Source organism: Eptatretus burgeri, chromosome 13 (assembly GCF_056783735.1).
Source record: "Eptatretus burgeri isolate ZD-2024b chromosome 13, Ebu_testis_v1, whole genome shotgun sequence".
Lineage (NCBI taxonomy): Eukaryota > Metazoa > Chordata > Myxini > Myxiniformes > Myxinidae > Eptatretus > Eptatretus burgeri.
The window spans coordinates 76,994,799-77,008,043 of NC_140973.1; the positions used below are offsets into that span (position 1 = coordinate 76,994,799).

The 13,245-nt window shown below is 50.4% G+C and overlaps 1 protein-coding gene across 5 annotated transcripts in view; it reads right to left on the bottom strand.

Moving 5' to 3' along the window:
* The window catches only part of LOC147014838 (sodium- and chloride-dependent creatine transporter 1-like), a 121,864-nt gene that overhangs the window by 53,653 nt on the left and 54,966 nt on the right, over nt 1–13,245 (bottom strand). For all 5 annotated transcript variants that reach the window (XM_085853205.1, XM_085853206.1, XM_085853204.1 and 2 more), the window contains one exon: nt 11,746–11,878. In XM_085853205.1, coding sequence (XP_085709331.1) covers nt 11,746–11,878 — 133 coding nt within the window. The remainder of the gene's footprint in view (nt 1–11,745; nt 11,879–13,245) is intronic.

The following is a 13,245-nucleotide window of genomic DNA, read 5'->3' on the forward strand; positions in this document are numbered from 1 at the left end:
GGTAAATAAATGGCCATAACTTGGGAAGCACTTGTCCGATTTATATCAAACCTTGAAAAGGCACATCCTCAGGTCCCCAGCAATATACCTGGCAAGTTTCAATTAGATCGGTCCAGTGGTTGTCGAGAAACAGCGGTCTCACACACACACACACACACACACACACACACACACACACACACACACACACACACACACACACACACACACACACACACACACACACACACACACACACACACACACACACACACACACACACACACACACACACACACTGCTGGAATTATAGATAGATATATATCCCCCCCTCCCCGGTTATGTATGCCCCGGTTAGAATAGGTGTACCAGGCGACCAGGGTTGCGTCAGGAAGGGCATCCGGCGTAAAAACCTATGCCAAATAATTATGCGGATAACAAAACGAATTTCCATACCGGATCGGTCGAGGCCCGGGTTACCAACGACCGCCACCGGTATGGGTGGTCAGCAGGGTACCAGTGGAAATTGTGCTACTGCTGGGCGAAGGAGGAGAAGGAGATGGGGAAGGTGAGTCCGGAGGCAGTGGGAGAGGGGGAAGAGTAGAAGTGTGGAGGTGAGAGTTGGAACTCTGAATGTTGGGACGATGACTGGCAAAGGGCGAGAGTTGGCTGATATGATGGAGTGAAGAAAGGTGGACATACTGTGTGTACAAGAGACCAAGTGGATGGGGAGTAAGGCTAGGAGCATTGGAGGTGGTTTCAAACTGTTCTACCATGGTGTGGATGGGAGGAGAAATGGTGTCGGGGTAATCCTGAAGGAAGATTATGTCAAGAGGGTATTGGAGGTGAGGAGAGTGTCTGAACGAGTGATGAGTGTGAAGTTGGAAATTGAAGGGGTGATGATGAATGTCATCAGTGCATATGCCCCACATATGGGGTGTGAGATGGAGTATAAAGAAGATTTCTGGAGTGAGTTAGATGAAGTGGTGGAGAGTGTATCCAAGGATGAAAGAGTGGTGATTGGAGCAGATTTCAATGGGCATGTTGGGGAAGGGAATAAAGAGGATGAGGAGGTGATGGGTAGGTACGGTCTCAACAAGAGAAATGTGGAAGGGCAAATGGTGGTAGAGTTTGCAAAAAGAATGCAAATGGCAGTGGTAAATATGTATTTCAAGAAGAAGGAGGAACACAGGGTGACATACAAGAGTGGAGGAAAGTGCACACAGGTGGATTACATCTTAAGCAGGAGATGCAACCTGAAAGAGATTGGTGATTGTAAGGTGGTGGCAGGGGAGAGTGTAGCTCGACAGCATCGATTGGTGGTCTGCAGGATGATTTTGGAGGTGAGGTGGAGGAAGAGAGTGAGGGCTGAACCAAGGAGCAGATGGTGGAAGCTGAAGGAGGAAGATTGTTGCGTGGAATTTAGGGAGGAGGCGAGACAGGAGTTGGATGGTGGTAAAGATGGGTGGGATGATTGGCCAACAACAGCAGAAATGGTGAGGGAGATAGCGAGGAAGGTACTTGGTGTGACATCTGGACAGAGGAAGGAAGACAAGGAGATTCGTGGTGGAACCAGGAAGTACAGGAAAGTATAAGGAAGAAGGGGTTGGCGAAAAAGAAGTGGGATAGTCAGAGAGATGAAGAAAGTAGGCAGGAGTACAAGGAGTGGTGGCGAAAGGCAAAGAGAGAGGTAGCAAAGGCTAAGAAAAAGGCATATGACGAGTTGTATGAGAAGTTGAATACAAAAGAAGGGGAAAAGGATTTATACCGATTGGCAAGACAGAGGGACCGAGCTGGGAAGGATGTGCTGCAGGTTAGGGTGATAAAGGACGCAAATGGGAATGTGCTGACGAGCGAGGAGAGTGTGTTGAGAAGGTGGATGGAGTACTTTGGGGAGCTGATGAATGAAGAACATGAGAGAGAGAGAGAGACAGAGAGAGAGAGAGAGAGAGAGAGAGAGAGAGAGAGAGAGAGAGAGAGAGAGAGAGAGAGAGAGAGAGAGAGAGAGAGAGAGAGAGAGAGAGAGAGAGAGAGAGAGAGAGAGAGAGAGAGAGAGAGAGAGAGAGAGAGAGAGAGAGAGAGAGAGAGAGAGAGAGAGAGAGAGAGAGAGAGAGAGAGAGAGAGAGAGAGAGAGAGAGAGAGAGAGAGAGAGAGAGAGAGAGAGAGAGAGAGAGAGAGAGAGAGAGAGAGAGAGAGAGAGAGAGAGAGAGAGAGAGAGATATGGAAGAGGTGGAGATAGTGAATCAGGAAGTGGGGTGGATCAGGAAGGATGAAGTGAGGACTGCTATGAAGAGGATGAAAAGTGGAAAGGCGGTTGGCCCAGATGATATATCAGTGGAGGCATGGAAGTGCTTAGGAGAGATGGCAGTGGAGTTGTCAACCAGATGAGGGGAGTTGTCAACCAGAGCATAGGGACTCTCTTTCCCCTCGCTGACAGACTCCGCTGCACTCCCAGACTGCAACTCCCAGACTGCAGACGACTGCAGCTCGACTCCGCTCTCAGATTTCCACTCAACTCCACGGCGAACCCAGACTGACCTCTTGGCGTTTCAGCCCGGCCTTTTATCGCCCCGGTGCTTCGCCCCTCCCTTCGCGGCGCGCGGATGGGGGGGGGGGGACATTCCAGTGGGGTTCGGCTCGGCTCCTCTTGGCCCGCTCTTTTGGCCCGATCACGGACATTCTTTCCTTTCGCCTTCTGAGGGAAAATTCCAACAGAGCTCGGCTGGGCTCAGTTGTTGTTTTCCAACCGTCATTTCTGTTTACTCGTTCTGATGGATATCGGGGCGGGAGTTGTTGAGATGTTATTGTTGCAGTGTGGTTAACGCTGTGGTGGGGATGGCGTGGTTGTTGAAGGGCGGTTGTGGTTGTTGAAGTAGTGGTTGTTCCAAAATAAAGATAGCAAAAGAATAATGCCTGACTCAAAGATCACAGCCCGGTGACACGAACAATACCCTTGGACATCGGTGGGGAAATTTAATCTGAACACACTCATCGACATAACTGATCTCTGGGAAACCTGAATGGTGCTCTGTAAATTTCCACAACTGTAACACTACCCCTCCCCTTTTTACAGACTCGTCCCGAGTCGTCGAATTTTCGTGTGCCTTCATGTGCAAGTTCTCCCCCAGTACGATTTACCTTCGGATCCCTGAGTGCGTCATTTGGTGTATCCGTGTCCCAAAAGTAACTAAACAAACTCACTCATGCAGACGACTTAACTAAATTGCCAGTGCTATGACAAACATGCAGGGGGAGCAACTCATGTACAATTTTCCCTTAACCTTAATCCTTATAAATTTACACTAAACTATGGCCCAGGACTGATGGACTCTGTGGGGAAAAAGGGCATGGCAAAGTTAGTCAGTATTTCAGGGTGAGCGCTCCGCAGATGAAGGTCGGATGTCTTCGGGGCCTGTTCAAAAGGCCCCGTTGTCTGTCACAAAACCTTTTCATGTCTTCAGCTGCTGGAGGAAACTCACCCCAACGCGGCATGCCATATGCCATCCCACAGGCCATTTTTCAAGCAGGGAGCCAGGCTGCCCAAATGCAGTCTCTGGCTCCTGAAACAAATGCAAGTGTGAACAGGGAATGTGGCCGGCTGCCCAATGCAGTCTTAGGCCTCCCCCTTGAAATGAGCGCAGTGAACACAAAACGGTGCACGGGCTGTACCAATGCAGTTCGCGTGTGCGGCTGCCTGCAGGGCAGTTCCTGCAGAACAGTGGATGGTCACCGACGCAAGCAACACAAGAAATGAATGGTGCATGGGCTGCATCAATGCAGTCCCCATGTGCAGATGGATGGATGGATGCAAACATGGTGCAAGGGCTGCCCAATGCAGTCCCGTGGTGCGGCTGCCTACAGGGCAGTCCCTGCAGCTCGCGCGCTGATCCCTGCTGCACATGATGATGGATGGAATGGGGAAAATGCAACAACAAGGGCTAGCAGGCATGGGGTCAAGGCAGAGGCAGGCAGACAAGGCATGGCAAAGCAAGGCCAGCACAGGCCGCTATCGCAAAACACAGGCTGGCAGGTGAAGCTGGCCGGCCTCTTGTCTCATTCTGGAGGTATGTGGAGGGAGTGTGGTGGTGCTGACCGGTCAGAAGGCGGGCTCGGACCTACCCTACTGTCTCCCTCCCAACCTATCGCCTTTGCCTGTCTCTGTCTATACCCACTCCCTTAATTTGCAAAAAATCCACCCAATTTAGCCCCATTTTTTTTTACCCCTTTTAATTCGTCTCCCTAACCCCCTTTATCATCTCTGTCCGGCTAACCTATTCTGTCACATAGCCTCCTCCCAACCCCTATGTTCCCTTCCTGGAGGGGAATAAGGGAGAGCTAGCGTCCTGTCTTGAGGCCCAATCAAGCCTCAGAATGGCCTCCTCAGATCTCAGCGATCTACTTACCACGGTGAGTCCAGCGGCCTACAACGAGAGCGAAGGGATGGATGGTGCGGAGGGGTACACTTCCCTATCTACCCTAACATTTATTACTCCTAAACTACCCCGGGGCTTTCCAAAGACGCCTCTCGCTTAATCTATTGGTTCTACCAACCAAGATTCCCGTCGCCTGTGTTGGTGTCCTTCCAAATTTGGGCCTTGCCCTCAAATTTTCGTCTCGTGCCCTTGCATGGTCTCATGGCTGGGACGCGTGGCTCCCTTGGCAGGAACTACCCTCTGCCGATTCTCCAACGATGGCACCCCCGGGCCCTGCAACTGTCTCCGAGCCTACCAGCTCCCTAAAATTTGGGGAGTGCCATCCCTGGCTACTCCCCCTCGATGCTCACGTGGCAGGCTGGCGCCACAGGCCCCTTCCCCGGGTGCCCGTGCCCACGACACTGCCCACGTGGCTATTGGCATCATGAGCCCTGCATCATGCGGGCCCACCCATGCCCACTACGCTATCCCGGCCCCCCATGGGCCCTTGGCCTACCGCGGCCGACTAGCCCGGTGCCCGGGGTACCCACTAAGCGATACTCACCGTTTGCAGCCACGCTCCCAGCTGTCAACAGGACTCCTGCACCCCTCAAAACGGGTTTCGAGCCTACATTCCCACCAACAGCAAAACGACCTCCATTTTGTCAATTTGACTAACCCACTAACTAACATTACTCTGACCTCAGGGTCCCTTGGGTGGGAATCACTCCTCCCCCCAATCACTCATCGCACCATGCATTCCACATCCACTCCATACACAATACACACAGGCCCGCTGGCCCTCACTCACTCATCATGTTTCTTTATGTTTCATTCAACGCTCACATCACTGAATACTGCCATTCTGCTGACTGCATCCCCTAACTACCTCATGCTCCCTCGTCATCCCTTACTATATAGCACATTCTTTTAATCCTACGTAGCTAAGCTACGTCCCCTCTACACACTCAACGTCTGTCCATGTCTCCAAATATCATTTCCCATCCTAAATCTAAACTGAAATCTCTCTAACTAATCCATTCCACGGGCCCCATGAGGACTTGACCCTGCCCCATGAAGCCGGTCAAACTATACTAACCCTTCTCCCTAACTAGTGTTATTCCTGTGCCCAATGCAATGGGGATCTCCTACCCCCTGCTTGGGAATCCTGTTTACCCGAAACGGGGAGGCTTGCTTTTCTCTTTTTTTTTTTTCTATGCGCGCACCAGCGCGGCAACTCGCAACCTGCGCTCTTTCCTCGTGACGTCATGGCAGCTGTTCTCGTTTCTCGCATCTCATCCCTTCTTGGACGGCAACATCCGGCAGGGATTTTCCTTCTGCCGGATTCCAACCATGCAGCCACGACGTCACCCTGCGCATCCCAAGCAAGCCTCGCGTTTCGAGGGGTTCCCCACACGAGCACACATGCTCTGCTCGTCGGAGCTTTAGAAACACGCTCGCGTGGAGAACCCATCCGATCCAAATTCGTTATCCAGCCTACCTTCTGTCCGTCCGTGGGATTGGCTAACATCCACTGCGTGCGTTTCCGGACCGGATTTCACTCACGCAGGCGCGCACGTGGCAGCCTCGTGCGAAGCACAGTACGGACCCCGCACGCGCTGCTGTGCAAATCCGGCACGGTCCCCAAAACAGCTACGGCCGCTACTCGGCCTTTGTCCCTCGTCTGGTCCCGTCGTCGTCGCCATTCAACGCACGCACTCCTGCGTGCGACGACGCTTACACACCTCTCCATTACACTCGGACATGCGGTTGCGTGTTCCCACATGCCGACTGTCATTTCACTCTCATACCGCGTTCTCACACATGCGGTTCCTCTTTCACACGGCCTTTCACCCACGCTATGCGCGCGTTTTTGCACACATTTCGCCACACTCGTAAACACACATTTCGAAACCATGCCGGGAATTCGCTCCACCACAAGGGGTCCCGGGGCCTTCACACCCCCCAAGCCCCATGTGTACCCATTCACAGCACTCGCCCCCTCTAACATGCAAAGCTCGACCGGACTCACCTGGTCGCAATCCAATTCAAGGGGGAATATTACCTCCCCTCGTTCCTGGAGAGGGCCATCCTGCTGCTCGCACCGGGTCACGACATTCCGCCAGCTCGCCCCCATTGTCCTCCACTACCTCCATGTGTGTGTGTTCGTCTTTACTTCCGTCCAATTCGCCCTCTATCTCCCGTGTCTCTGTTATTTATTTTAATTCCTGTGTCTGCGTCTCCTCGTTTATTATTTCCGCCGTCGTCTGTATTATCATCTCTTCTACCTCCTGCGTTTCTATACATTTTATTTCTGCAGTCTCCATTATTATCTCCCTCGTCTCTACGTGTCTCGCCATACATGAACAGTCACCCCATTTAATTTTTCCCTCTCTGTCACCGTCACTTTCATCGTTACGACTTTTGCCCAACACGTCTCCCAAATTATTTTGTCCTCACCCGTCTCCATTGCGGGGCCGACACAATCCACACTCTCCCTCAGCTCGTTCGCTCCAACACGTGGCGCCACCATTTTGTGCTCCGTTGTCCGTGTTTCGTCGCACACAATCGCCATTATGCCCGCCTGCAGGCCTCGCCCCACGCGCTGCATCTCACCCATCATCTCTTTCATTCGTTGAGCGTTTGCTTCCATATTTTTTTTCATTTCGTCTTTCATTTCTTCTTTTATTTCCTTTGCGTTTTCTTCCATTGCTCCCATCAATGCGTTAAACATCCCTTTCATTTGGCTGATTTCAACCGACCCCGACGAAGCCAAATCGCCTCGGTCGGTCGCGGCTTAGCTGGGGACCGGGGAGGGATTTTGACGGGGGGGGGGTGTCAAAAGCCGCCTCCGCCCCCGTGCCCATTTCAGACTTTGGGTTTGTTTGTGGGGGGGGGGTATTCAACCTGCATATTGGAGTCCTGCATAGTTTTTTCGTCCTGGACCATAGATTCTAACATTTCTAAATCCATCTCTAATTCTAATCCCTCCTGCGCCTGCTCGCCTTGAACTGCCATTTTGCGTATCGGAAATAAAAAATTTCCACGCCTGGAATTTAATGCGAATCGAGGGTCGCTCTACACACCCTTGATCCGATTCCCGTTAATTTTGTTTGGAGGGGGATGGATTTATATCCCACGACCTGACACCAGTGTTATGGATTCTCACCACTCCGGCGTGCGGTCGACGGCTTTTAGGTAATTGCGGCCGCGCGCCCACCGACCGTGGCAATCCGAGTCGCAGCTTTCGGATCAACGCCGAAATACAGCTACGGGTGTGTTTTTAATCACACCGTAAATCAGCCAACTATTCTGTCCGCGCGCGACAGGGTCCGATCGCCGAATTGTCGATTTACCTAAGTATGCGCGCAGATAGAAATGCCGGGGATTTACACCTCGACGGGACCTGCTTGGAAACGAGCCGCTTAAGCAGATCGCTCCGTTTGCGATTTGCCGAGCGGTGTATATCGCCAAGCCCGCCGGATCCGATTACTTTATCGGCTATGTAAAAGCCAGCTAATATCCCGAACACAATACGGCAGCTCAATTAAGGGAAAGGACGCAACGAACAGGTGAACATTCAACCAAGGACATTTATTTGTTACACACGTATGCACTCAAACACGTATGCAATCAAACACGTATGCAAACATGCAGTGAATAAAGTCATGCAGGAACGAGCAAGACAAAGAACTACAACCGTTCTATTATTATGTACACAATCACTTAACAGTTCACTACTTGACGGACACGGCGCCACAACATTCATTCAAAGAAACCCCAGGAAAGGGAAGGGCAGAATTGGACCTCGTGGGTCTTTAATAGTTCACGGATCTGTGGAGACCGCAAGAGCTCCGAGAGGCCGTGCTGGCTACCTGTCACCCTCGTGGTGACTCGCCGGGCCTTGGTTCGGCGACCCTCGGTGGCCTTTCCCGCACTCCGCTGGACTCCACCCGTGCCTTCAACGGCGATCCAGCTGGCGACTCCTCTCCGTCTCCACCGGCGCCTCCGTCGACCAAGGAGAGAGACCAAGCAGAGGGACTCTCTTTCCCCTTGCTGACAGACTCCGCTGCACTCCCAGACTGCAGATGATTGCAGCTCGACTCCGCTCCCAGACTTCCACTCAACTCCACGGCGAACCCAGACTGACCTTTTGGCGTTTCAGCCCGGCCATTTATCGCCCCGGTGCTTCGCTCCTCCCTTCGCGACGCGGGGGGGAGGGGAGGGGGGTGGGACATTCCAGGGGGGTTCGGCTCCGCTCCTCTTGGCACGCTCTTTTGGCCCGATCACGGACATTCTTTCCTTTCGCCCTTCTGAGGGAAAATTCCAACAGAGCTCGGCTGGGCTCAGTTGTTGTTTTCCAACCGTCATTTCTGTTTACTCGTTCTGATGGATATCGGGGCGGGAGTTGTTGAGATGTTATTGTTGCAGTGTGGTTAGCACTGTGGTGGGGATGGCATGGTTGTTGAAGGGTGCTTGTGGTTGTTGAAGTAGTGGTTGTGCCAAAATAAAAATAACAAAAGAATAATGGCTGACTCAAAGATCACAGCCCGGTTACACGAATAAAACCCTTGGACATCTGTGGGGAAATCTAATCTGAACACACACTTATCGACATAACTGATCTCTGGGAAACCTGAATGATGCTCTGTGAATTTCCACAACCGTAACACTATATACATACATATATATCTTCTTCTTTCAGCTGCTCCCTTTAGGGGGTCGCCACAGCGGATCATCCGCATAATGATTTGGCACAGGTTTTATGTGCATATATATATATATATATATATATATATATATATATATATATATATATATATACATATATATATATATGTATGTATATATATATGTATATATATATATATATACACACAGTTGTGGGCCGGAGGTCCAGTGACGAGAACGACCACGAGGTGGGGGAGGTTATGTCGTCTCCCACCAGACTCCCCGGAATTGTATGCAGTCGCTCTCGCATAATTCTGTGAGCCAGCGGTTCGCTGAACCGACCGTGGAATGCCAATATCTTGACCGCGTGGCGTAGGGTCTTTTTGTCTGGAACCAATTTACCTAAGTAACCACGTGGTCTCGGCTACCGGGGATCCACGCCCTCGGCACGTCTTGCTCGAATCGAGTCACCCTACCGACTGCGGTAGGGTTCCAACTACCGACTCCAACTCCGGTTCGGGTGCAGTCGAGCGGAGCTGCCAAAGCCGTGCCGGCGAGGATGAACGGATTATCGGGTTATAAAAACCCGGCTAAACTCAGATCCGAACCATGCTGGACCAATGAAAGAAAGGACGGAAACGAGCTGGGAACATTTCTAATAATGGTTTATTTATAATTAGGACACAGAGCCAGACTTATCGCGGAATATGCAAGAAAGAATTCACAATGATCAGAACTAAACACTTCAGCAGTTCTACTTAAGAGACGGCGCCACACACACAGACATACACACAGACGAAAATAAAACACAGGTGTTTTATTAGGACCCCTGCAGCCAGGGAGAGAGACGAGCTGGGGTCATGGTTTGGCGGGGTACCTGCACGTTGGAGGGATGGTGTGCTCCGTGGTGCGGCACCTGCCAATAGCCGTGCAGCCCGGCCCACAGTCACACGCATGGGGCTCGTGTTCATGGAGGAACTTGAGAGGAGTTGTCGGAGTCCCAGGGCGGGGGTCAGGGTCGCGGACAGGACCCAGCAAAACTTCCACGAACGCCCCAGACTCCAGCAATGAATTCCCCGTCTCCAATAAACCTCCAACGAACGCCCTCAAATGCCCCACGCAGAGCTGAACTCCTTCTGAAGTGAACTGAACTCAAACTCCAGCTCAGAACACACGATGCACACCACCCAACTCACTCCTCCACAGAACTCCCCTCAAGACTGAGGATGGTGTCGTCTCTTTATGGACCTCCCCGAACGGGGTGGGGGCTCGGTGGAACAGACATCACTGTCTGCCCTGATTGGACAGGGCCTCCACGGATCCGCCCCTTCTGGGCGGGGTCTCGGCCTTGTTGGGGGGAAAAAACCGCCCCCCCTCCTCCCACGTGTTTGCACTCGTCGAGCAAGAGTTACAACGTTGAAAAGGAACGTTTGTGGAAGCGGCAAGGAACGGCCTGCAAGATCTTGCCTCGGGAAGTCAGGGTGCGAGTAGACAGCGGGTGGGTAGTGGATCGTGATGCGTGATGGGAAGGTTGTTGGATGTAAAGATTTAATAACCTACCTAAAAAAACATCGCAACGCACACCTTTGATTCTCCCATTAGACAAAAGGAAGGGACCTCTCTTCACATGTACATAATGGAATAACTGACTTTTGGGACATCTGTATGTTTGAATGCATATGGTTTCCAGATCTGTAACAATATATATATATATATATATATATATATATATATATATATATATATATATATATATATATATATATACATATATATATATATATACATATATATAGAACTGCACACACACACACACACACACACACACACACACACACACACACACACACACACACACACACACACACACACAAACACACACACACACACACACACACACACACACACACACACACACACACACATACACATTTCAGATATGCTGGGAATTGTGGTTAGATTATTTACAATCCGTAAATGTATAACTTGGAATTGTGGTTAGAAGCATACTTTTGAAGGTCTGGGGCTTTGTTGTCCCACCAGTAGTTTTGCATGATTTAAAGTTTTGATTGCTGCCCTCTGCAGGTGGTCTTGCATTGGACATAGTTTTCATTTTGACGAAGGAAATATCAGAGAAGATATTATTCCCTTCATCAAAATGGATTTTTTAGACCAACTTTCTGTTTGCTGAGACAAGCAGCTGTTTTGTTCTGTTAGATGGATTGAACTGGAAACCCCTACTCCCTACGAGAGTGGCAAGGGTGGGCAACTTTAAGTTGGAGGTGGCCATCCCAACTTAGTAGAATAATACACCCTGAATATAACCACCAAGTTTCAATGCATTTCTTCCCATGAACAGACAGACACATACGTTTCAACACATCCTCCCCGCCCTCCCCCCCAACCCTCCTCCCACATCTCTGATGACTATCATTTTCATTATTCTGCAACACAGAGAATTGGTGGATTTTAGAATGATTTGTTCAACTTTCAGGAGATTAATTTATTTTTTAGCGATTACATCCAGTGTTCCTATATCCAGTGTTTATTACAACTAAAAACAGATATTTATGCTAAAAGCAGGCGTGCAGATATAGAGCAACACTTATGCATCACCACCACCCTCTGATAAAGCCACAACACTTCCCTACATATGTCAGACCACAGAGTAGATCACAATCACCTTCTCTGTGGCCCTGAGATCACGGCAGATGCAGAGAAAGATCAGCAGCCAGGCGGCAACCAAGCAAGGAAAGAGCTCCCAGTTCACAGAACCTGTTATGCTCAAGGACCCTGAATCATGTAGAACCTTATTCCTGAAACAGAAATGTTTATATGAGGCACAAACTGCCTTACTACCATTCAAAATGAAAATAAAGAAGATATTTCTTTCATCAACATATACTCATGCTGGATTTGATTGGAACATTAGCAAAGTAGGTGCACACCCAAAATGTAATTCTACGAGGATATCCAATGGCATTGACTAGTCTCTGAATCTGTGCCACAAGGTCCTGTTTTCCAGTCCCCAAAATGTTTTTCTTTTTTTTTGTGTGTATACATCATCGAGGCTCATGGAAGAGCTCGAAAATAATGGAATCAGACAGAATGGAAAGGAGAGCAGGTTGACAACTGTGGGCCTATTGAGGGATAGTAGAGAGAGATTGGTTAGTGTTGAAAGTGAAATGGCTGGCTTATTATTGTTATAAAGTTATTTTTCTTTAATGTTTACACAAGAAGAGTAAGGGGAATTACCAATAGCTGAGATAATTTATCGAGGAGATGAGGAAGGGCTTTTGGAGGAGTTCCAGTTGGGAGTGTGGATCAGGTCAGGTCAGGTATGGGAGCATGTGCCAGAACAGCACGTCGCTGCGTCCACTTTCCGCCGGTACTCCAGGGGCCTCCGTCTGGCCATCCCCCAGGCAGATGCCAGGCCCATCCCCATCTCCTTGAGATGATGGTCAACCTGTTGCAACCATGAGGCACGTGGTCGACCCACTGGCCTCCTCCACTCATGAGACTCCCTCGCTGAGAGAATCTGGTGAGCAGGATCAGAGTCAGGAAAACGAGCCACATGTCCATACAGCCGCAACTGACGCTCACGGACTATGCAGGTAACAAATCTCATTCGAGTCTCTCTCAGCAACCGCTCGTTGGACACAAAATCCGACCAGCGATAGCCAAGGATTCTCCGAAGAGACCTGGTACCAAAGGAATTAAGTCTCCGTCTCAGATCCTTGGTCAGAGTCCAAGTCTCGCACCCATAGAGCAAGACTGGAAGTACCAAGGACCTGAAGACTCGGACTTTCGTCCTCCCACACAGGTACCGGCAGCGCCACACCCCATGATCCAGTGAATCCATGACTCCCCAGGCCCGACCCAGACGTCTATTGGCCTCTGACTCGCAGCCAGCAGAGACATGAATATCACTGCCAAGGTAAGTGAATCTCTCCACGACCTCAACATCCTCACCACAAACAGACACAGACAGGACAGCAGCATCCAAGATGTCACCGAAAGCCTGGATCTTAGTTTTGACCCAAGAAACCCGTAATCCCAACGGCTCCGACTCCTCATTCAGCACCTCGAGGGCCCCCAAGAGGATGTCTAAAGTCTCCGCAAAGATAACTGCATCATCTGCAAAGTCAAGGTCCGAGATCTTGACATTCCCAAATGACGCACC